This window comes from Pongo abelii, chromosome 20 (genome assembly GCF_028885655.2).
Source record: "Pongo abelii isolate AG06213 chromosome 20, NHGRI_mPonAbe1-v2.0_pri, whole genome shotgun sequence".
In the NCBI taxonomy this organism is placed as follows: domain Eukaryota; kingdom Metazoa; phylum Chordata; class Mammalia; order Primates; family Hominidae; genus Pongo; species Pongo abelii.
In genome coordinates, this window is record NC_072005.2 from 23458729 (window position 1) to 23484268 (window position 25540).

Genomic DNA, 25540 nt, shown 5'->3' on the forward strand with positions numbered 1-25540 from the left:
AGACCAGCCTCACCAATATGGTGAAACCCCATTTCTACTAAAAATACAAAAATTGGCCAGGCATGGTGGCCAGTGCCTGTAGTTCCACCTAGAGGGGAGGCTGAGGCAGGAGAATCGCTTGAACCCAGGAGGCAGAGGTTGCAGTGAGCCTAGATTGTGCCACTACACTCTAGTCTAGGTGACAGAGTGAGATTCTGTCTCAAAAAAAAAAACAAAAACTAAGTATTCATTTCATGGCCAGTCATGGTGGTGTTTCACATCTGTAATCCCTGGATATTAGGAGGCTAAGGCAAAAGGATCACTTGAGCCCAAAAATTTGAGACCAGCCCAAGCAATATATGGAGACCCCATCTTTCCAAAAAAAAATTTAGGCTGGGTGCAGTGGCTCACGCCTGTAATCCCAGCACTTTGGGACACCAAGGCGGGTGGATCATGAAGTCAGGAGATCGAGACCATCCTGGCTAACACGGTGAAACCCCGTCTGTACTAAAAAAACAAAAAAATTAGCTGGGTGTGGTGGTGGGCACCTGTAGTCCCAGCTACTCGGGAGGCTGAGGCAGGGGAATTGCTTCAACCCAGGAGGCAGAGGTTGTAGGCAGGTGAGATCACGCCACTGCACTCCAGCGTGGGTGACAGAATGAGACTCCATCTGAAAAAAAAATTTTTTAAATAAACAGACATGGTGTTGTGCACCTGTTACCCCAGCTACTTGGGAGATTAAGGGGAAAGGATTAATTGAGCCTAAAAGTTTGATGTTGCAATGAGCTGTAATTGTACCACTGTTACACTGACAGAGTAAGACACTGTCTCAAGAAGCCTGTATATTTCAGGCATGTTAAGTATATTCACATTGTTGTGTAAAAGACTTCTAGAAATTTTACATTACATATTAAACAACTACCAATTTTTCCCATTTCCTGGCACTTTTCAAACACCATTCTGTTTTCTGTTTGTAAGAACAAAACTGCTTTATATATCTCATAAAATTTTTGTCAGTTTGTGGCTGGCTCATTTCATTGTGCATAATGTCATCAAGATTTAACTTTATAATTGTTGGAATATTTTCTACTTCTTGCAAATTGAGTGATATTCCAGTATGTTTTTTTGTTGTTGTTGGTTTTTTTTGTTTGTTTTTTGAGACAGAGTCTCGCTCTGTGGCCCAGGCTGGAGTGCAGTGGTGTGATCCCTACTCACTGCACCCTCCACCTCCTGGGTTCAGGAGATTCTCCTGCCTTAGCCTCCTGGGTAGCTGGGATTACAGGCACACACTGCCAAGCCCGGCTAATTTTTATATTTTTAGTAGAGACCAGATTTCACCACGTTGGTCAGGCTGGTCTCAAACTCCTGACCTCATGATCTGCCCGCCTTGGCCTTCCAAAGTGCTGGGATTACAGGCATGAGCCACTGCACCCAGCCTCCGGTATGTTTATATTTCAAATTATATCTACTGAATAATTTGGTGACAAAAATTTGCATTGCTTTTACCTATTTGCTTTCAGTAACAGTGCTGAAATAATTACGGGTATGCAAATGACTATTCATAAGACCATATACGTAAAAGTTTATATATGTGCTGCATTCTGTTTTATTTATTTATTTATTTATTTTGAGATGGAGTCTCTGTCTCCCAGGCTGGAGTGCAGTGGCGCGATCTTGGCTCACAGCAACCTCCACCTTCCTGGTTCAAGCGATTCTTCTTCCTCAGCCTCCCGAGTAGCTGGGACTACAGGCACTCGCCACCATGCCCAGCTAATTTTTGTATTTTTAGTAGAGATGGAGTTTCACCATATTGGTGAGGCTGGTTTCGAACTCCTGACCTCAGGTTGTCCACCTGCCTTGGCCTCCCAAATTGCTGGAATTACAGGTGTGAGCCACCACACTCAGCCTGCATTCTATTTTATTAGTCTACTTTTTCACCATTAAACTCATAGTTAATTTTTTTTTTTTCTTTGAGATGGAGTCTCACTCTTTCACCCAGGCTGGAGTGCAGTGGCGTGATCTCGGCTCACAGCAACCTCCACCTTCCTGGTTCAAGTGATTCTTCTTCCTCAGCCTCCCGAGTAGCTGGGACTACAGGCATCTGCCACCATGCCCAGCTAATTTTTGTATTTTTAGTAGGGATGGAGTTTCACCATATTGGTGAGGCTGGTCTCGAACTCCTGACCTCAGGTTATCCACCTGCCTCGGCCTCCCAAAGTGCTGGGATTACAGGTGTGAGCCACTGCACCCAGCCTGCATTCTATATTATTAGTCTACTTTTTCACCATTATACTCATAGTTAATTGTTTTTTTTTTTCTTTGAGACGGAGTCTCACTCTTTCGCCCAGGCTGGAGTGCAGTGGCATGATCTCGGCTCACTACGAGCTCCGCCTCCTGTTTTCACACCATTCTCCTGCCTCAGCCTCCCAAGTAGCTGGGACTACAGGCACCAGCTACCACGCCTGGCGAATTTTTTGTATTTTTAGTAGAGACAGGGTTTCACTGTGTTACCCAGGATGGTCTCAATCTGACCTCGTGATCCGCCCACCTTGGCCTCCCAAAGTGCTGGGATTACAGGCGTGAGCCATCACGCCCGGCCAGTAAATTGTTTTATTTATATTTACTTATTTATTTATTTATTTATTTATTTATTTATTTTTTCAGACAGAGTCTCTCTCTGTCTCCCAGGCTGGAGTGCAGTGGCATGATCTCAGCTCACTGCAACCTCCACCTCCTGGGTTCAAGCAATTCTTGTGCCTCAACCTCCTGAGTAGCTGGGATTACAGTCACCTGCCACCATGCCCAGCTTGTGTTTTCAGTAGAGACAGGGTTTCACCATGTTGCCCACGCTGATCTTGAACTCCAGGGCTCAAGCAATCCACTTGCCTCAGTCTCCCAAAGTGCTGGGATTGCGGGTGTGAGCCCCCGTGCCCGGCAATTGTTTTAATTCTGTAGCTTTGTGCTGTGTGTTTAAATCAGAAACTATAAAGCCTCCAACATTGTTCTCTTTTTTTTTTGAAGATTGTTAAGTACTTTATTGTCTGTTGAGATTCTATATACTCGAGGGGTTGCTGTTCAAAAATGCAATGAGAAATTTCAAAAACATTGCATTAAATCTGTAGATTGCATTGAGCAGGATAGACATATTTACAATATTAACTATTTCAACCTTTCTACAAGAGCACAATCAAGAGTGTGTTAATTTTTATATATTTGTGAATTTTTTAGTTTTTTTCTCTTATTATTTATAGTCTCATTCCATTTTGGTCATATAAAGTAATTTATAAAACTTTAGTTTTAAAAAATTTGGTAAGACTTTTTTTTGTCCTGGGAAGCTGTCTGTCAAGGAAAATGTTCTATGAGCTATTGATAAAAGCTCATAAAAGGTTGTTGATGGGTGCCCTCTATACCTTTGTTAGGAATAATTGTTTTATACTGCCTTCAAGTTGTCTGCTTTCTTACTAATATTCTGTCTTGTTTTATTTTTATTACAGAAAGTGCAATATTAAAGTGTACAATAATTATATTGCTGTCTATGTGTTTCTTTTATTCTGTCGATATTTGCTTTATATGTTTAGAGCCCTAATGTGAGATATATATACACACACAGAAAAAAACACACACACACACAGAAACACGTGTATATACAAATGTTTCATAGGTTCCCAGTGAATAAATCTATAATTTTTTGAGGTCCTATTTTGTCTCTTTAGAGTTTTGACTTCAAGTACATTTTATAAAACATGACAGTTTTTGACTTAAGATGCAGTTGCATAATATTATTTTGACCTCTTCTGCTCTCATTTGATTAATATTTGCATGAACCGTCTACGTCCATCTTCCCACTTTCAGTCTATTTTTATCATTAGATCTCAAATGACCCTTGTAGATAGGCAAGTTGGATCTTGGTTTTTAAAATGTTAAATAAATCTATTTATTGAAAGTATGTCTCTTGGCCAGGTGCGGTGGCTCACGCCTGTAATCCCAGCACTTTGGGAGGCTGAGGCAGGCCGATCACAAGGTCAGGAGATTGAGACCATCCTGGCTAACACAGAGAAATCCCATCTCTACTAAAAATACAAAAACAAAAATTAGCTGAGTGTCGTGGCAGACAACTGTAGTCCCAGCTACTTGGGAGGCTGAGGTGAGAGAATGGCATGAACCTGGGAGGTGGAGCCTGCAGTGAGCCAAGATCGTGCCACTGCACTCCAGCCTGGGCAACAGAGCGAGACTGTGTCTCAAAAAAAATAAGTTTATCTCTCAATTTGAAAGTTAATTAGATACATATTTAAATAACTTTATGAAAGAGAAAGACTTACTGTTATTTTATTATTTTGATTCTTGCATTTTTGTCCCTCATTTTCTCTTTTTGTCTTTTTTTGTGTCTTTTTAATTTTTGTATTGATATGCTTTTACTCATTTCTTATTCTCTTTGTGTATCTATACAGATATTTTCTTTGTGGTACCTTGGGGATTATATAAAACCTCTTTAAAAAACAACAATAGCCAGGCGTGGTGGCTCACGCCTGTAATCCTAGCACTTTGGGAGGCCAAGGTGGATGGATCATGAAGTCAGAAGATCGAGACCATCCTGGCTAACACGGTGAAACCCTGTCTCTACTAAAAACACAAAAATTAGCCGGGTGTGGTGGCAGGCAACTCTAGTCCCAGCTACTCAGGAGTCTGAGGCAGGAGAATGGCATGAACCCCAGGAGGCGGAGCTTGCAGTGAGCTGAAATAGTGCCACTGCACTCCAGCCTGGGGGACAGAGTGAGACTCCATCTCAAAAAAGGAAGAAAAAAAAAACTATATTTTTCGTTTGGTAAAAATTAGCTTCAACTGAATAAAAAATTCTTCCTTATTACATCTGCCTTGAAATTTGTCATTGATGTTGCTATCATCTTTTTATGTTGTATATTTATTAACAGATATTTATAATAATTGCTATGCTTTCTTTCAAATTTTAGAGAATAATTTAAAATGTTTTCTGCACCATTATGATAATGCTGCAAAAATCCTATTTTATGTATGTGCATATTTTTCTCAGAACATAATTTGTTTTTTTTGATTATATGGTATTTTCTTGAATCCTTTTATTTTCCATTTCAGGAACTGCTTTCAGCATCTTTTATATGTTTGTGCAGTTTTATAAGTATATGCAGTGCCAATATACTTTTTCAGAATTTGGCTATTTTGTAACATCGTTTTTTCATTTTTCAGAACATATTTGCTGAAGGTGTTACTCTCACTTGAAAGCTATTTTTTTTTCCAGGACTTTGACTACATCACACAATTTCTTTCTGGCCTGCAAAATTTTTGTGACAATTCACTGGTTATATCATAAGACTATGTTTGTATATGACATATCACTTTTATCTTGCAGCTCCCAAGATGCTGTCTGTGACTTTTGAAATTGTGCTTATATATGTATTTGTTATAAATATCTCTGTATGTATCCTAGTTTGTTTGTTAAGCTTCTTCATGTTTACATTATTTTTCTTACTGAGGGATTTTTCAGTTATTATTTCTTCTTGTATTTTTTACCCCCATAATTTCTATTTTTTAATTTTTTCAATATTTTTGTTCTTATCTTCATTTCTGATTTTCTGTAGTCTGTGTTCCTGTTTCACTTATTGAATATTCAATATTTTAATCAATTTTTAAAATTAATGTGTACATCTTTTCTATGGTTTCATTCTGAACATTTTATAGGATTTTTGATGGAATTATATTGCCCTGTTTTGTATACATTGTAATCTTTAATTGAGATTTGGACATTAAAAAAAATCTACCTGTCAAAATCTTTATAATGTAGTTCTGTCCTGACATAGTCTAAAAACAATCATTTTGGCTAGACATTCTGGGAGTCTCTCAAACATGTTCTTAAAATGTGTCTTGTCCAAAATTTTGTGTTTGCTTTTAGTTAAAGGAGTTAGTGTTTCTTCTTAAAAATCAGTAGGCTGGGTGTGGTGGCTCATGTCTGTAATCCCAGCACTTTGAGAGGCTGAGGAGGGCATATCACGAGGTCAAGAGATCGAGACCATCCTGGTCAACATGGTGAAATCCCATCTCTACTAAAAATACAAAAAATTAGCTGGGCTTGATGGCATGTGCCTGTAGTCCCACCTACTTGGGAGGCTGAGGCAGGAGAATCGCCTGATCCCAGGAGGCAGAGGTTTCAGTGAGCTGAGATTGCACCACTGCACTCCAGCCTGGGTGACAGAGCAAGACTCCTGTCTCAAAAAAGAAAAAAAATTAGTAATAACTTTCTACATTTGTTCTCTGTCTGTGATACCACAGTCTCTCTGATGCTGTAAAACTTAGTTTTTGTCTCAGGAGGCTCAAATTGTCATTTTAAAGTATACCGCCATTTCTTTCAGAACTTTCTGTGATAAGAGACAGAAACCAGCGTCTGGAAAAGCCCCTATAAACCAGAAATAAAGTTGTATGTGCCAGTATTTTACTTGTCTTTTAAAAAGGAAACCAGGAGTTGGTAGTTTACTTGTAAAGTCACTATGTTACAATGGAGGGAAGGAAGAGCTGTATTGGGTAAAATGTAACACTTTATTTTTTCCTCTATATAGCTCTTGGCATTGTGCTCACCTGGGGCACTGTACACACTCAACTTACTTTTTCACAAATGTACTTTGAATTTTTGTTACATTTGTATGTTTATGAAGAAATTAGGGCCTGTGGTATTTTGCTATGCCATCTTTTTATGTAGTTTGTATAACTTTATAGGTTGGGTTTATAAACTCTACTCAGTCTAGTACATGAAGTAATTTGTTATTTTTATTTCTTTCAGTTATATGTTCTTATATTGCCCGAGACCTTTGGCCAGAGCAAGGCATAAAGGATTATTTCCAAGAAGTCATACTGAGACAATATAAAAAGTGTAGACATGATAATTTACTGTTAAGAAAAGGCTGTAAAAGTGTGGATGAGTTTAAGATGCACAAAAAAGTTTATAATAGACATAACCCGTGTTTTACAACTACCCACAGCAAAATATTTCAGTGTGACAAATATGTGAAAGTCTTTCATAAATTTTCAAATTCAAACAGACATAAGATAAGACATACTTCAAAGAAACCTTTCAAATGTAAAGAATGTGGAAAATTATTTTGCATTCTTTCACACTTAGCTCAACGTAAAAAAATTCATACTGGAGAGAAACCCTACAAGTGTGAAAAATGTGGCAAAGCCTTTAATGAGTCCTCAAACTGTACTACACATAAAAGAATTACTGAGAAAAAACCTTACAAATGTAAAGAATGTGGCAAAGCCTTTAACTGGTTTTCACATTTTACTACACATAAGAGAATTCATACTGGAGAAAAACCCTACCAATGTGAGAAATGTGGCAAATCTTTTAACCAATCCACAAACCTTACTACACATAAAAGAATTCATACTGGAGAGAAACCCTATAAATGTGAAGAATGTGGCAAATCCTTTAACCAGTCCTCAAACCTTACTGAACATAAGAAAATTCATACTAAAGAACAACCATACAAATGCGAAAAATGTGGCAAAGCTTTTAAGTGGTCCTCAACCCTTACTAAACATAAAAGAATTCATACTGGAGAAAAACCCTACAAATGTGAAGAATGTGGCAAAACTTTTAACCGATCCTCAACCCTTAATAGACACAAGGTAACTCATACTGGAGAGAAACCCTACAAATATAAAGAATGTGGTAAAGCTTTTAACCAATCCTTAACTCTTACTACACATAAGATAATTCGTACTGTAGAGAAATTTTACAAATGTGAAGAATGTGGCAAAGCCTTTAGCCGGATCTCACACCTTACTACACATAAGAGAATTCATAGTGGAGAGAAACCCTACAAATGTGAAGAATGTGGCAAAGCTTTCAACCAGTCCTCAACCCTTACTACACATAAAAGAATTCATACTGGAGAGAAACCCTATGAATGTGAAGAATGTGGCAAAGCTTTTAACCGGTCCTCAACCCTCACTAAACATAAGATAATTCATTCTGGGGAAAAGATGTACAAATGTGAAGAATGTGGTAAAGCCTTTAGGAGGTTCTCACACCTTACTAGGCATGAGACAATTCATACATAAAATTGTAAAGACTGTGGCAAAGCTTTTAAACAATCTTTATACCTTACTACACATAAGATAATTAATGCTGAAGAGAAACCCTACAAATGTGAAGAATGTGGCAAAGCTTTTAACCAGTCCTCAAATCTTACTAAACATAAGGTAATTCATATTGGAGAAAAACCTACAAATGTGAAGAATGTGGCAAAGTCTAACCAGTCTTCACACTTTACTACACACAAGATAATTCATACTGGAGAGAAACCCTACGAGTGTTAAGAATATGGCAAAGCCTTTAACAAATCCTCAATTCTTAACAGACATAAGATGATTCATACCAGAGAGAAACTCTACAATCCTGAAAGTTGTAACAATGCTTTTGACAACACCTCAGACTTTTCCAAACATCAAAGAAATGCTGGTGAGAAATTCTAGAAATATGAAGAAAGTGACAAGGCCATTAATTTGTTGTCACATTTAATTGTAGGTAAGGTGATTCATACTGGAGAAAACTTCTACAAGTGTGAACAAAGTGGCAAAACTTTTAACCAATACTCACACTTTATTGCACAGGACATTTATACTTGAGAACAAATATACAAATATAAAGAAAGTGAAAACCCTATTAATGCCTGCTCACATCGACTCAACATCAGAGTTCATACTTAATAAAATCATTAAAAGTGTAATTACTGTCCAAAGATTTTTTCAGAAAATATAAGCCTTTAAACTTCAGAAGATGATTTATTTTGAAGACAAACATTAAAATATAGAGTTATAGTAACTTTACTTGTATCACAATCTTATTCTACTCATTTTGTATTAGAGGCAAACCCTGAAGCCACTGCTTAAACTTTGTTCAACATCAGACAGAGAATTTGTATTAATGAAAAACTCTCCAAATAAAATAGATTTGGAGAAAACATTTTTTTCAAAAACTACAGCTTAGAACACTTCAGAGAGTTTATACTAAAATATATTTTTGCAGATGCAATAAATAGAAAAAAATGTAATACAAAATTAAGTCTATGTAAGTCCAGGCACAGTGGCTCACACCTGTAATCCCAGCACCTTGGGAGGCCAAGGCTTGCATTTCTGTAATAATAATTGACATTGATAATTTCTTAATGTATCTGTTGGTCATATGTATGTATTTTCTTGAAAAATATTTATGCCTCTTGCTCATTTTTAATAGTTATTTGTTGTTTGTTGTGTAGTCATTTAAGTTTCTTACATATTTTTGATATTAACCCCTTGACACATGTATGATTTACAAATATTTTGTTCCAATTTTTAGTTGTTGACTGTGTCAGATTCTGTGCAAGAGCATTTTAATTTGTAGTAATCTGACTCATTTGTTTTTCCTTTTCTTCCCTGGGATTTTGAGGTTAAATTTAAAAAGTCACTGCCCAACCAATGTTATGGGGCTTTTACTCTATTTTTTGTAGTAGTTTCCAGTTTTCAGGCCTTACATTTAAGTAATTTATTTTGAGTGGCCAGGCATGGTGGCTCATGACACTAATCCCAGCACTTTGGGAGGCCAAGAGAGGCAGATTACCTTAGGTTAGGAACTCAAAACCAGCCTTGCCAACATGAGGAAACCCCGTCTCTACTAAAAATACAAAAATTAAGTGGGCATGGTGGCACCCACCTGTAATCCCAGCTACTCAGGTTGAGGCAGGAGAATCACATGAACCTGGGAGGCAGAGGTTGGAGTAAGCTGAGATCATGCCACTGAACTCCAGCCTGGGTGACAGGGTGAGATTATGTCTCAAATAATAATAATAACAATTTATTATGAGTTGGTTTTTATATATGATGTGAGATGACAGTCTCATTTCATTACTCTAACTGTGGCTATAACATTTTCTCAACACCATTTATTGAAGATATTGTCCTGTCTCTAAGAAATAGTCACCTTTATTTAAAATCAGTTAGCTGTAAGTAGATGGATATATTTCTGGTCTTTTTTTTTTCTGCTCCATTGTCCTGTGTGTCTGTTTTTATTCAAGTACCATACTGTTTTTGTTACTATAGCTTTATAGTATGTTTCAAAGTCAGGTAGCATGACACCTTTACTTTTTTTTTTTTTTTTTTTGCTTTATTTGGCTATTTAGGGTGGTTTGTGGTACCATGTAAATTGTAGATGTATTTTTAAAAATATTTACTATGTCACTGGTATTTTCATTGAGATTGCATTATATCTGTAGATCATTTTCTGTAATACAAATATTTAACAGTATTAATGCCAATTCATGAATAAGAAATGTTTTTTATTCATGTATTAATTTCTTACTTTATTGTGCTTTAGAGTATAATGTAAGGTGTTTCAAATTTTTGGTTAAATTTACTTCAAAGTATAGTTATAGTTATTGTAGATGGAATTGTTTTTAAATTCATTTTGAGATAGTTGTCAGTGAATAGAAATTCTGACTTTTGGATGTTGCTTTTGTATTCTGCAAGTTTAATAAATTTGTTTATTTGTTCTAATAGGTTTTAGTGAAGTCTTAGGCTTTCCTTTACTTATGATTATGTATACAGATAAAATATTATATGGGAATAATTTAACTTTTTCTTCTCAACTGGATGCTTTTGATTGTATTCTTCAATATGTCTTTCTTGGACATTTAGTACTATGTTTAGTAAGACTGAAGAAATGGCACATTGTTGACTTGTTTTAGATCTTAGAGTAAAATCTTACAACATTTCCCTGTTTAGTTGTTATTAGCTCTGTATTTTTTGTTATATGTGACATTTATTGGCTTGAGGTGCCTTTTTCCTATACCTAAATTTTTCAGAGATTTATCATGAGGAAATGTTGAATTTTGTCAAGCTTTTATTCTGCATCTATTTAATGTTAAAAATGTAAAATCACAATGAATTCTACATAAATTCAAAAATTTTCAAAGACTTATGAACATCTCTATGTAGGCAAACTAAGAAATTTAGGGAAAACTGATAAGGTTTTAACTACACACAACTTTCTGAGATTGAACCAGTAAGAACCAGAAGTCTTGACCAGAGCAAAAATGTATAAAATATATAATGATATTGAATAAGTAATAAAAAAAACTATCAATAATAAAAAGCCTTGTGTGATATAAACTCACAGCCAAATTTTATCATATATACATTGATGAGTTGGTACTAAGCCTTCTAAATGTATTCCAAAATATCAAGATAGGATGCTGCCCTAACTTGTTATATAAAATCAATACCGTCTTGATACCAAAATATAGTGAAGACACAAAAAAGAAAACTACAAGCCAGTGTTTTTATAAACATTGAAACAAAATTATTCATGAAATAATAGTAAACTGAGTTTATAAGTAAATCTAAAAGTTATTTTGCCACAATCATGTGAGCTTCATTCCATGTAAGGATGTTTTTTCACATGCAAGTCATTAAGTGTTCTTCACCATGTAAAGATAAGCCAAAAATTATTAACACAATAGATGCAGAAAAAACATTCAAGAAAATTTAATATTGATTCATGAAAATATTCTCAACAAACTAGACATTGATGAAACATACCTCTAATAAAAGCCATCCATCACAAATCTTCAGCCCACATCATACTGACCAAGCAAAATCTGGATGTATTCTCCATAAAAATAAACATAAGACAAGAATTTCCACTCTAAATAGTTCTATTAAACATAATTCTTAAAGTTCTAGGCTGGGCATGGTGGCTCTTGCCTGTAATCCCAGCACTTTGGGAGGCCAAGGTGGGCAGATCACCTGAGGTCAGGAGTTCAATACCAGGCTGGCCAACGTGGTGAAACCCTGTATCTACTAAAAATACAAAAACTAGCCAGGTGTGGTGGTTCATGCCTGTAGTCCCAGGTATTCAAGAGACTGAGAAGGGGAAATGCTTGAACCTGGGAGGTGGAGGTTGCAGTGAGCTGAGATCACCTAACTGCACTCCAGTCTGGGTGACAAAGCAAGTAAAATTCATAGGGAATAATAAGAAAACCCAAATAGCCAAGGCAACTTTAGACATTAAAAAAAGAAAGAAACCCTGAAGGCCTCCCATTACCTGACTTTAAACTGTACTACAAGCTACTGTAACCAGTATAACATGATTCTGGTACAAAAATACACATATAAACAAATGGAAAAGAGAGAGCCCTGAAATAAAGCAATACTTTTACAACCAACTTATTTTTTACAAAGTCAACAGAAATAAAGGAGAAATAACTTCTATTCAATAAATGGTAGTACTGGGAAAACTAGTTAGTCGTGCAGAAAAAAAGTAGACCCCTGTCTCTTCCCATATAAAAAATATAACTCAAGATGGATTAAAGACTTACCTGTGAGTCTTCGAGCCACAAAAATTCTAGACACTGGCCTCTGGTAAAAATTTGTGAATAACACCTTAAAAGTGAGTGCAAATAAAAATCAAAAGGCTGTGCATGGTGGCTCATGCTTGTAATCCTAGTGCTTTGGGAGGCCAAGGCGGGTGGATCACCTGAGGTCAGGAGTTTGAGACCAGCCTGGTTCACGTGGTGAAATCCTGTCTCTACTAAAAATATAAAAAATTAGCCAGGCATGGTGGCTCATACCTGTAATGCCAGCTACTCAGGAGGCTGAGGCAGGAGAATCACTTGAACCAGGCAGGCAGAGGTTGTAGTGAGCTGAGATTGCACCACTGCCCTCCAGCCTGGGCTACAGAGCAAGACTCTGTCTCAAAAAAATTAAAATAAAAATAAAAAATGGCATCTAATTAAACTAAAGAGCTTCGGCACAGCAAAAGTAAACAAAGTAAGCAGACACCCTACAATATGAAGTAAAATATTTGCAAACTGCATACAACAAAAAATATATAGAATTTATTTTAAAATTAATTTAAAAACAGACAAATGATATGAGTAGATACTTCTCAAAGGAAGACGTGTTTCCAGTAAACATGCCAAAAATGTTCAACACTCCTAATCATCTTAAAGATGTAAATCAAAATGAAAATGTGATACTATTTCATACCAGTTAGAATAGCTGTTATTAAAAGTCAGAAAATAACAGATTTGAAGTTGTGGAGAAATGCATTATGAAGAAAATTTATCTTCATAAATTGGTGGGAATGCAATAAAATTTAGCCACTGTGGAAAGTAGTTTGGAGATTTCTCAAAGAACTATAAATAGAATTGCCATTTGACCCATCAGCACCATTATTCCCAAAAAGAATAAATTTTCTTTGCCAAAAAGACACCTGCACTCACATGTTTGTTCTAGCATGATTCACAATAGCAAAGACATAGAATTAAACCAGGTACCTATAAACTTTAGATTCGATAAGAAAAATGAGGTCCTTATATACCATGTGATACTATGCAGCCACAGAAATGAAGTAATGTCCTTTGCAGCAACATGAATGCAGCAGATGGCCATTAATCTAAGAAAATTAACACAGATCAGTAAAACAAATACCACATGTTCTCACTTACATGTGGAAGGTGAACATTGGATGCACGTGGAAACAGATAAAATCAATAAACACTGGGAATTCTAAAAAGATGGAAGAAGAAATGGAGACAAGCATTGACAAACTACTTTCCAGTGTGTTGTACACAACTTGGGCGATGGGATTATTAAGTATCCAAACCTCAACACCATGCAGTATACCTATGCTACAAATCTGCACATGTACTCCCTGAATCTAAAATAGAAATAAGATGTTTTGTGGTATAATGACATGTTACGTATCTTTAGCTCCAAGTTAATCGTTGGAATTAGCAGTGTAAGACAGAAGTATTTACCTCTTAAGGCATAGGGGTAAAGGTTTTTATACCAGGTCTCCCACATGTTGTAAGCTATCCTCTGAAAGCTCTTGGCCTATAGCCCAAGAAGTGTTTTATTCCCAAGTGTGCAGCTGAAATAAATGACTATATCTTTTTTTTTATGTATTAACTGTAGACAAGAATATATAGTTAGTTACTCTTTTTGGGGAAAAGCGGTATGTGCTTTAATCACTTTTATTTTTAGAATGAATCATTTTTTTTAATGTGAAGTTGTGAAAATCATGTTAAATTACTGAATAAGGAAAACAAAACATTTTTCTTAGGCATAAAAGTCTTATGGCCAAACCCCAAGAATGATGAAACAGAGTGTGGATTAAGACCACACTGCTGCAACCATTTCATCACAATCATTCTGGTAAAAACAAAATAATGGGTCAGAATGAATTTTTAGAATACTTTTTTGATTCTATCACAGTGTTAAATTTTCATTTATGTTTATTATTTGCTATATAGAAGTCTGTACTTCAGCAAAAGATGCCATGAATTTCTAGTTAATGTGCTCACACATATATTCTCCCTAGCAAGGTACTGCTGTGTTTACAATAAATGTGGAGCATTCATTATCTTCCTTGTGCTGCTATGTTTGTATAAAGTAAGAAGACTTATTCAAGTCTGACTTTGCAAGTAAAGCAGAGTCAACCCTGACTTTTCTAGTTTCAACAGCCACAGCCTCCGAAATTTAGTATGATGTCAACTATGAATAATGATAGCATTTCAAAACTGAGGAAAAGAAATTGATAACTTTATATTTTTAGTTTATCATTTAGTTTATAAAAATTTATAGTTTCTAAATTATATGTTAAATAACTTGAACATGCAGATACATAAAAGTTTCATTTAGATGATAGTATTAATATTTAATAGCTTATAATTTTGTATCACATTTGCCGCTTTGGGCTTCCTGGAAAGCAGTTATTTAGCTTCTAAATGTAAATAGAGAAAAGGCTTTCTATAATCCTAATCATACAGCTCTTTTAAGATTTGCACTATGTTTAGATTTGAATAAAATTCGTAGATTTGTAAGTAAGGTAAATGTTAAATTTTTTTCTAAAACCAACATTTTAAGTGACTGATCAGTAATTTCAATCTATTTCATTTTATTAACTGAGAAGACTTAAATTACTTAATCAAAATAAGTATTCTTATATTACTTTTCCTGGAACTTTCAGAAACTAGACAACTCAATGGATGATAATATACATACAGACCACAGATATTCTATATAATAATAGGCTCATTCTTGCTCTCTTTTTTTGCCCAGGCTGTTGTGCAGTGGCACAATCCCGGCTCACTGCAATCTCTGCCTCCTGGGTTCAGGTGATTCTCCTGCCTCAGCCTCCCAAATAGCTGGAGCTACAGGTGCATGCCACCACACCCAGCTAGTTTTTTTGTATTTTTAGTAGAGATGGGGTTTCACCATGTTGGTCAGGCTGGTCTTGAACTCCTGACTTCGTGATCCACACCTCCCTCAGCCTCCCAAAGTGCTGGGATTACAGGCGTTAGCCACCACGCCTGGACCATTCTAGATTTTAATATAAAAAATATAACATATTTCAAAAGTAAAATTGGTGTCTGCTCTTTTAAGTCATGAGAGGAACACCATTGTTAGAATCCATTTACCAAAGTGCATTAGGCTTAGTAATAAGTGCTTTAAACCAAAAATCAAGTTCTACCTACTATCTAAGGGTAAGGAGAAGTAGTTTTAAAATTCCTATGTATTTCTACTACATTAAAAAATTAAAAGCCAAAATGTTAGCAATAAAAACAAGCATTGCATGAAATGGTGTTAAGCATAAAGATTAAAATTGAAACTCAATATTAGGTGGTGCTGTAGCAGGACAAGCTGCAGACAAAACCCCTCGGACACTGAGTTAAAGAAGGAATGGCTTTATTCGTCTGGGAGCTTTGGCAAGACTCATGTCTCCAACAACCAAGCTCCCTGAGTGAGCAATTTCTATCCCTTTTAAGGGCTTACAACTCTAAGGGGATCTGCGTGAGAGGGTCATGATCAATTGAGCAAGCAGGGAGTACCTGACTAGGGGCTGCATGCATCAGTAATCAGAATGGAACAGAACAGGACAGGGATTTTCACAATGCCTTTCCATACAATGTCTGGAATCTATAGCTAACATAATTGGTTAGGTCAGGGGTCGATCTTTAACCAGGCCCAGGGTGTAGCACCAGGCTGTCTGCCTGTGGATTTCATTTCTGCCTTTTAGTTTTTACTTCTTCTTTCTTTGGAGACAGAAATTGGGCATTAGACAATGTGAGGGGTGGTCTCCTCCCTTATTCCCCCCCTTTGAGAATCTCACTCAATAGTGGGGGTTCTCAGTTTTATTCTTAATACCCATGTCTTCTTACAAGACAGATCAATAGTGATTCAAATAGTAAACTTGTGCTGAAGCATTTTGGTGAACTAAGGTAGTGATAAAGCTTTCTATCATTTGAAGAAGTACAGGTAGCAAACAAGGGAGCAGTAAGCAAGTTTCCATTACTATTATAACTCCTACTATAAGAGTTTTAAAATTTTTAGCACTGGGAACCACTTTCAAAACTTGGCCCCAGGATTAAATCCATGCCACACTTGCACAGGCACGTGTGCCAGTTGTCATATTTCTATGTCTTCAACTACTTGCCCTTGATCATCGGTGTAGACAGCAATTAGTAAGGTTAAATTTTCTACTGACCCCCTCCTTCAGCTGCTAGCAAGTAGTCAAGAGCCAATCTATTTTGATAGATAGCATTTCTCATCAAGTTTCTTGCCAGGCCAGAATAGTCAAGGTTCTCTGCTGGTCTTATTAGTGATTATTTTTAAGACAGCTCTTAACTGTATGATTTGATTGAGCATGTAAATGGGGGTTGGGTATCCCCACTAGCTGTCTTGTGGCCAAGTAGCAGGCCCATAATATTATATGATTCTCTCAGGGGGCCATTCATTATCTTTCCTATTTTCTATAGCTATGCTTCTCTTTTCGTGGGAAGCATAGACAGGGAAGCCCAAGAGTTCACCTGTCTTTATGGGCAGTAGGAAGAAAGATGGTTTAATAGTGCCAATAACACAACTACCTGCCCACTGGTCAGGTAATTTGGCATAAGGTCTATGCCCACATATCCAGTATAATCCAGTGGGTCCAGTCCCGGTGGGACTCTGGGTGGGTCCACACAGTTTGCAACTTTGGGAATTTACTAAATGGATTTTTCTTAATAGGGTTTGAACTATACTAGGTGGCTGTTTTTGTAGTACTATTATAGTTTTTGCCCAAGGCAGCTGAGTCTTCCCACAGGATGGGTGAAGTCCTTCCCGACTCTTGCTATACAGTATTGTCTAATGATTGAGGCTTTTGGACCCAAAATTTATCAGGGTGATTCTTTTGAGCCAGGAATTTATCAGGAACTGGGTCTGTAGGTACTAATTCTTGGGCTTCCCATGGCCATTGATCTCCCATTATAGTTCCTCCACATACATAACATGAAGTGACATTGAGAGACTGGGCTACATGCTCGGCTAATTGCAAAAACAAATTTCTTGTTTTTCCTGGAATTTCTGGTACTGGCACATTCAGTTCATCATAGAAGGTTTGAAATACTGGCACAGGAGAGCGTTTATAAACTCCTCAAACCACGATATTTACTTGAGGATCCAATTCAGCTTCATCGATTTCTAGGGTTACACATTCCCCTTTTTTCCAGTGAGGATTAAGGGGGTGGGTTATTACTAGTTCTAATGGGTTACACTGACCACTGGTACAGGAAGGGCCACTTTTCCCTTTCTGAAGGTGGACAGGATTCTTTTCATTTTTTATCCAAGTAGCATAAATGACACAAGATCAGTATCCACATTCATTTCCGCACAGTCCTAATTCATGGCAAATGTACTTATTTTCTGCGATATAGCCTCTTCTTTAAATTAAGAGAACCATATCCTATTCCTAGCTTATTACTATTAGTGACAGCACAGGTATCATATTTCAAGGTGACTTCTTTGGGCACCCCTTTTTCTTCTGTTTTGGCTAACACTTTACTCGTATTGTTTATGAGCCTTCACCAGTCCTCAGTCCTTAATCTTATTTTAAAAACTGTGGTCAGCTGGGCGCTGTGGCTCAGGCTTTTAATCCCAGCATTTTGAGAGGCCAAGGCGGGCGGATCACGAGGTCAGGAGATCAAGACCATCCTGGCTAACACAGTGAAACCCCGTCTCTACTAAAAATATAAAAAATTAGCCAGACATGGTGGCAGGCACCTGTAGTCCCAGCTACTTGGGAGGCTGAGGCAGGAGAATGGTGCGAACCCAGGAGGTGGAGCTTGCAATGAGCCAAGATCACACCACTGCACTCCAGCCTGGGTGACAGAACGAGACTCCATCTCAAAAAAAGAACAAAAACAAAAACAAAAACTGTGGTCATGGAAGGCTCAGATGGGTCATAACACACATCAGGTTGGTCATTTCCTGGGCTACTTACCTTGTATAGAATAACATTATACAAATAAGTTCTTTTTAGAGTTCCAGTACACTTATAATAACCATAAAATCATAGGACCGTAGCAATCTTTTGTCCTACCTCAGTGACTTGATGCATACATTGGGAACAGTCCTCAGTATGAGGAAGGTCAGTTGAAGTCCTTACTGTAAAAGTCCAAATTTTAAGGAAAATGAGTCCTACAATGAGTTTTCTCATGCTTCGGCCATGCATGGACCAGTCAGCTTCCAGGTGTGACTGGAGCAGGTCTTGTCTTCTTCAGAGTCACTTTGCAGGGGTTGGAGAAGCTGTTCCCGTCCACGCACAGCTCCCAGTCAACTGATGTTCAAGGATGGTCTCAGAGGTTGGGCCTGCTAGAATAAACTGAGTCCTACACGTCTACACAGTTATGTTCAGCTGCACTCTCTGATTCCGGGAACAAGGTGGCGGGGTTTAGGGTGTTGCAAACTTCAATGGTTATGCGGGAATTTCCACATAGCAAGCTTTGGTACTTGGTTAATCTAGCATTTGTTAACCAATGATGTCCTTTGGTAGTCATTAAAGTTACCACAGCATGGGGGGCCTTTATATTTAGGTTTTGCCCAAGGCTTAGTTTATCTGCTTCTTGTGCTAACAGGGCCGTTGCTGCCAGAGCCCTTAGAAATGTGGGCCAGTCTTTGGAAACCCCGTCTAGTTGTTTTGAGAGATAGGCCACTGGGCTTGGCCAGGCCCCCACGGTCTGGGTTAAAACTCCAACTGCCATTTTTTTCTCTTTCTGACACATAGGGTGTAAAGGGTTTTGTCATGTCAGGTTGCCCCAGGGCTGGGGCCAACAAGAATTTTTCTTTTAACTCATGAAAAGCTTGTTGCTATTGGCTGTAATGGATGTAGTTTATTCAATCTACATTTTTATTAGCTGTCACCCACCAAAATATTGACTCATATGCTGCAGCTATTTGATTTTAAGCTTTAAATTGATCTGGTATTCCCCGTGGGACTCCAGTTGCATCTAAATGGACGTGAGAGTCGATAGACCCATAAGGGGCTTCTCTCGCTTTACGATGTCTTATTTTCCCTCCTTCTGGTTGATGAAATGCCAGGGTGAAAGGGAGAGCCAAATGGACTAAAGTATAAGTGCCACTCCAGTTATTTGGCAGAGTGCCCAGTAAAGGTCTACCACAATAACACCACACATCCACTCAAGGATGAACAAGGGTTAACTGATTGATAAGGTCTTGAAAATTCTTAAGCTCACTGCATCTCTTCAGGTCTCCAAGGAATGCTAAGTTTCCTCCCTGTCATGAGAGACAAAAAGTGAACTTAATGTTGGGAGACAGAAGCTGGATGGCCCTCAGGGGCTGACCCTCAGGGTACTGGACTTCGGGATATAGCAGAGAGAGAGCTTGGCACGACTTGTTACTCCAGGCTGTAGAATCCTGGAAAAGAGATACCATGCAGCTCACGCCTAGTCATCTGGAGAACCACCTAGTGGAAAGGGGACAATCTGGGCCTCTGGCCTGCCATGTGCACAAGCATAACAATTCCTTTTGTTTAACATGCTGATGGAATATTTGATCCATTCCAACCAGGCATTTGCATCTTGGTATACTGTCTTAATTGCCAAAGTTTGTTTTAAGCCTTTAACTTCTATGATCCTCTAGTAAAATGAATCTATGATTTCAGGAAATTATAAAAATCATCAGGGCAGTCCATCCTTGCTCTTCAGTGGTCCAAAGAACGTTGGACCAACTACAGCATAGAAGGTCTACATTGGGGGGCAAGACTCCTCATTGACAATGGAGTCTTTATCGAAATTTCCCCAGATTAAATGGTCCTAATTTACTAATGCCCAGTCTAAGGGGAGTCAGGAAGGACAGAGGTACTTTTCTGAAGTAGAGAGCTGTCTTTGACTTGGCAAGTCCCCACAGGGTATAACAAGGTAAACATTAAATGTAATAGTTTGAGGCAAAATTGACTTGGTTATGTTAATAACTAGATGGTCAGCAATAGAGTGAGGAAAGAAGAACGTAATAGAATAGATGAAAGAGTTAAATTTTTCTAAGCTTTAGTTTGGTAGGTTTTTCCCCTGGGACTATGGCCCATGACTCTGGAGGGGGTGGTGCTTTCTTGACTCAGGTATAATGAGTCCATCATTTTTACACTGTATGAACAGCAGTCTCAGTGGTTAGCAGCACAAGGTAGGGTCCTTCCTAGGCTGGCTTGAGTTTCCTTTTTTTTTTTTTCACCTTTTGATGAGAACGTGATCTTCAGGCTGGTGCTAGTTTACCAGAAATTCTAGAGGTGGTACATGTGCTAAAAGAGTTTTAGTTTTGAGGGAAAGGAAAGTGGAAGATAAACCAAGTATATAATTTTTAAGAAATTGACCTTTTGTTTTAAATGTGGGGACATCAGCAGTGGCCTTTATAGTCCTTGGTGCCTTTCTACTGAGAAATTTCCTTTAGCACCCATTTTTTAAATAGTTTTTAGACCGAAGAAGCCAAACAGCATTTTATATTTGACAGTGCTTCCTGTGTGATTTTTATACCAGAGAAGCTAAATATCACCTTTTTATTAGTGTGCCATTAATGTTAAACTTAGTTTTAATAAAACTTTGTAGACATATTTATTCAATTTTTAATGTCAGACCATAGATTAAGATTTTTATAGACTCTTTTTAACCTTTTATAATTTTTGTTAAAGAGTAGGTTAGTGTTTTAAGAAAAGCTCATTGTGTTTATACTTTAATTTCCTATTCACAGAAAAACTGGATGATACCCCTTTAACTTTAGCTGATATGTTTACACACAGAATTTTCTTTACAATGAACATTTCAAAACTTGCTTAAACCTTCAAAACAATTTTTTAACCTTTTAATGGAGGTAAAAATCCACATTCTTATGCCTCCTTATAATCCTTTTACCGAAGGTACATTTTACTTTCCTTATGCACCTTGCACATAAACTGTTTCTTCAGTAGTACTCAGGAGGCCTTATTACTTTTAAATTATACAACATTTCTTGCATAAATTTTTTTTAACATTTTTCTCTTTCATGACTTTTGCAGACAATTCTTTGACATGCCTCAACTTTCTGACTTATTACAAACATTTCTTTCTTTAAACAACCAGTTATTTCAGGACAATAATTTACCATATAACATTCTTTTTACAGAAATTCTGCCCCCCCAACTTTTTTTTTCGAAGATGATAATGATTCTTTTCCAAAGCGAACTTCTTTTATGTCTATGGACTAGACTGTCTAAGGCCACAAGATTAGAAGTTGCTATAGTACCTGTTGCACTGTTAACTTTCAGCAAATTTTACTTTTGTTGAAAACCTTGTAAGTTTGGGATTTCAATTATCCTTTGCTATTAATAAGACCTTGTTTAGTCCAAATGAACTTAGAATTTGTATAGACAGGTTTTTTTTTTCTTTAATTACCTGGGAGGAAACATCTATCATCCTGTCATGAAGGGAGTTCCTCCTAGGTCTGGTGGGAACTTTGTATGGTAATTAAGATTTAGATCTCCTGTTAGAAAACTTGCTGGGTTAAGGGAATTTTCAGCGGTTAATGTTAATCATCTTTTTTTCTTTTTTTAGGATACTTCTGAACTGGTGAGATGTGCTCAAAATGAGGTTTCCTCTAGAAGTTATTTTTCTACTTTCTTCTGTTATCAAAGCAGTTGCCACTGCAGATTGAATGCATTTGGGCCATACACAGATTACTAGGTTAAGGATTTTTGATAGGAAGTCTACACAGGTTGTCAGAGGCCTCAGTGCGTTCAGGCTACACCATTGTTTACACTGATAACAAAGTGATATTGGAGTGTTATAGGGTTATGGAGAATACCTTTAATTATCAATTATAGGTTTTAAATTTACCTTGGCTTTTAAAGGAATAGGGTGCATGGTTTTTTTTCTTAACTACTTGTATATCTCTCTTTCTTTCTCTCTTTGATTTTCTGTCTCTTTTTCTCTTTGACTTTCCTTTTGCCTCTGTCTCTTTCTCTCTCTCTGTCCCTCTCTTTCTCTCTCTCTCTTTCCTTGACTCCCTCTTTGTCTTTCTGTCTCTTCCTCTTTCTCTCTCTGCTGGTCTTTCCTTGCCTCTGCCAGCCGCTTATGCTGCTGCTCTCTCAACCACTGTGGGGGGAGTGGTCTAAAACCAGCTGTGAGCAAGTGTCTATGTATGGCAACTGGTCTGAGTGTCCTGGCTTACAGGTTACCTTGTGCCATACCTTTGAAACAAGGGGCCTGTCCAGGCTTCCTTCTGATGGCCAACCCACTTCTAATGCTGACCAGTCTATTTCATACAAAGTTCTAAGTTTTCCTGCTGTCATAGTAACACTGTAATCTCCCTTAAATCCTTTCTTGAAATTTTTCAACATAGTTCCTAGTGGGGTGGGCTTACTTTGTGCCTGACCCATGCTTCTTTGAGACAAAACATCAGGCTCACACCACACGCATACCACAAAACAAAGAACGGGTAAAAAGGGCACACATACACTTTTACAGTTTACACCAAACCAGAATCAAAACTAAAATCAAAGTATCCACAAATCCAAGCCAGGTCAAAACCAAAACCAAAGTATCAAGCAATGCAAGTCAAGTCAAAAACAAAAACCAAAGTACTGGTATAGGCGCAGTGTGGGTGATCAGACCACACTTCCACTCAAATGGAGTGGGCAAGTTCCAAAGACTAGTCTTACCAAGTTTCAGATGTCCAGACTCCAAGTGCCAGTTCCTTCCCGGTGTTCAGCCACTGCGCTGATCCTCCACGGGGGCCTGCCATGCACTGCTCTGGTGAGGCGTTCCACCAGGGCAATTGTCTACATGGGAGTGCTCTCAGAATCCGTATCGCTCAAGCTGGCTGCAGTCCCCCGCAGGGATGCTCCACAGGGCAGGCCTAAGCCACCTAAAATGCTGCCTCCATCATCTGTTAATCACCTTGCTTCCCAGTCAGGGAACCAAGAAATGTATCAGGACGAGCCACAGACAAAACCCCTCAGACACCTAGTTAAAGAAGGAAGGGCTTTATTCAGCCAGGAGCTTTGGCAAGACTCATGTCTCCAACTACTGAACTCCACAAGTGAGCAATTCCTGTCCCTTTTAAGGGCTTACAACTCTAAGGGGGTCTGCGTGAGAGGGTTGTGATCCATTGAGCAAGCAGGGGGTACATGACTGGGGGCTGCATGCACCAGTAATCAGAATGGAAGAGAACAGGACAGGGATTTTCACAATGCTTTTCCATACAATGTCTGGAATCTATAGATAACATAACCAGTTAGGTCAGGGGTCGATCTTTAACCAGGCCCAGGGCACGGTGCCAGGTTGTCTGCCTGTGGATTTCATTTCTGCCTTTTAGTTTTTACTTCTTCTTTCTTTGGAGGCAGAAATTGGGCATAAGACAATATGAGGGGTGGTCTCCTCCCTTGGTGCCTGATTGTATCCCAGTTCTCCCACTTATGGGCTGTATGACCTAAATATAGTTCTCGCCTGTCTGTGCTTGGCCCTATAGTGGTACTGTGAGAATAATAGTGCCTACATCCTAACGTTTTGGTTAAATTAAAGCAATCAATGCAAATAAAGGTGTCAGAAAAATACCCAGCACATAACAAGTGTACAGGAAATTTAATAGCTCTTATTTGTTGATTCTGTTAAATCATGACAAATATTAAGCCTGAAAACAAGATGGCCATACCACTGGTTTGTAACCCATGTTCCTTCTAATTTGTCCTTCTGGGGCTATAATAGTAGATGAATGATTTTAATACTAACCTTGGCAAATTCCCATATATTCACATACAGCATAGATATAAATATTTTTAAAAGATTTATCACTGAGTACTGCTCTTTAGCACTCCAGTAAATGGATAAAGAAGCACTTAAATGGTGAGCGTTTGTCAGTTTTATTCATTAGAGAATGAGACAAATTGTTTCTTTATCTACTTGTTTAATATACTTCTTATTTATTTTCATTTGATACATTTAAATGTAGTTTGAAAATACATATTCAAATAACTTTTTTCTCTAACAAATGAAGAAAATCATTTATTTAGAAATTTAGAGAGAATTTTACACTAAACTGTTGCTTTAGACTCTGTTTTTTAAGGTATTATTTGGATCATTAAAAATCAGCATAATTTATTTCTGAGTGTGGGTTCAGACTATTCATGATATTAAAAGTTTGCTTACATCACTACACGAGGAAGTCACATGAAATAAACAAATAAGTATATGTTTCCTGAAATTTTAAAATGAACAAACGCTTTATTCTCTGGCCCAATTTCTTAACATTTCTTTCTTTCTTTTTTTTTTTGAGACAGAATCTTGCTCTATCACCCAGGCTGGAGTGCAGTGGCATGATCTTAGCTCACTGCAACTTCCACTCCCAGATTCAAGCAATTCTCCCTGCCTCAGCCTCCCGAGTAGCTGGGATTACAGGCACCCGCTACCACGTCCAGCTAATTTTTGTATTTTTAGTAGAGACAAGGTTTCACCATGTTGGCCAGGCTGGTCTTGAACTCCTGACCTCGGGTGATCTGCCCACTTCGGCCTCCCAAAGTGCTGGGATTACAGGCATGAGCCACTGCACCGGGCCTCTCTCTCTCTCTCTTTTTTTTTTTTTTTGAGATGGAATCTCACTCTATCACCCAGGCTGAAGTGCAATGGCACAATCTCAGTTCACTGCAACCTCTGTCTCCTGGATTCAAGTGATTGTCCTGACTCAGCCTCCCAAGAAGCTGGGATTTTAGGCACCTGCCACCACACCAGGCTAATTTTTGCATTTTTAGAAGAGATGGGGTTTTGCCATGTTGGCCAGGCTGGTCTCCAACTCCTGACCTCAGGTGATCCACCTGCCTTGGGCTCTGAAAGTGCTGGGATTACAAACGTGAGCCACCGCACCCAGCCTTCTCTTATATATTTTTTAAAGTATTAATAGCATTTTTGATTGGCAAATAAGAGTTGTATAAATTTATGGGTTAAAATATGGTTTTAATATATGCATATTATATAATATGATTAAGTCAAGTTTTATAACATATCTATCAACTCACTTATCAATCATTTCTTATGATACATTTGAAATTTACTCAGTTTTTTAAAAAATATAGTACTTTATAGTTTACTATGATCATGCTGCTGTGCAATAGATCTCAAAACCTACTTATCCTGTCTTTTTGAAATTTTGTACCCTTTGATCAACAACTTCCTATTTACTTCCCACCACACCTAACCTC

At 37.7% G+C, this 25540-nt stretch overlaps 1 protein-coding gene across 1 annotated transcript in view; it reads left to right on the forward strand.

The window, feature by feature from the left end:
- Positions 1-21890, forward strand: part of LOC103888502 (putative zinc finger protein 730) — a 77983-nt gene extending 56093 nt beyond the window's left edge. Inside the window, exon 9 of the mRNA XM_054540046.2 lies at positions 6785-21890. Coding sequence (XP_054396021.1) covers positions 6785-8070 — 1286 coding nt within the window. The 3' untranslated portion in view covers positions 8071-21890. The remainder of the gene's footprint in view (positions 1-6784) is intronic.
- The last annotated feature ends 3650 nt before the right edge of the window (positions 21891-25540 follow it).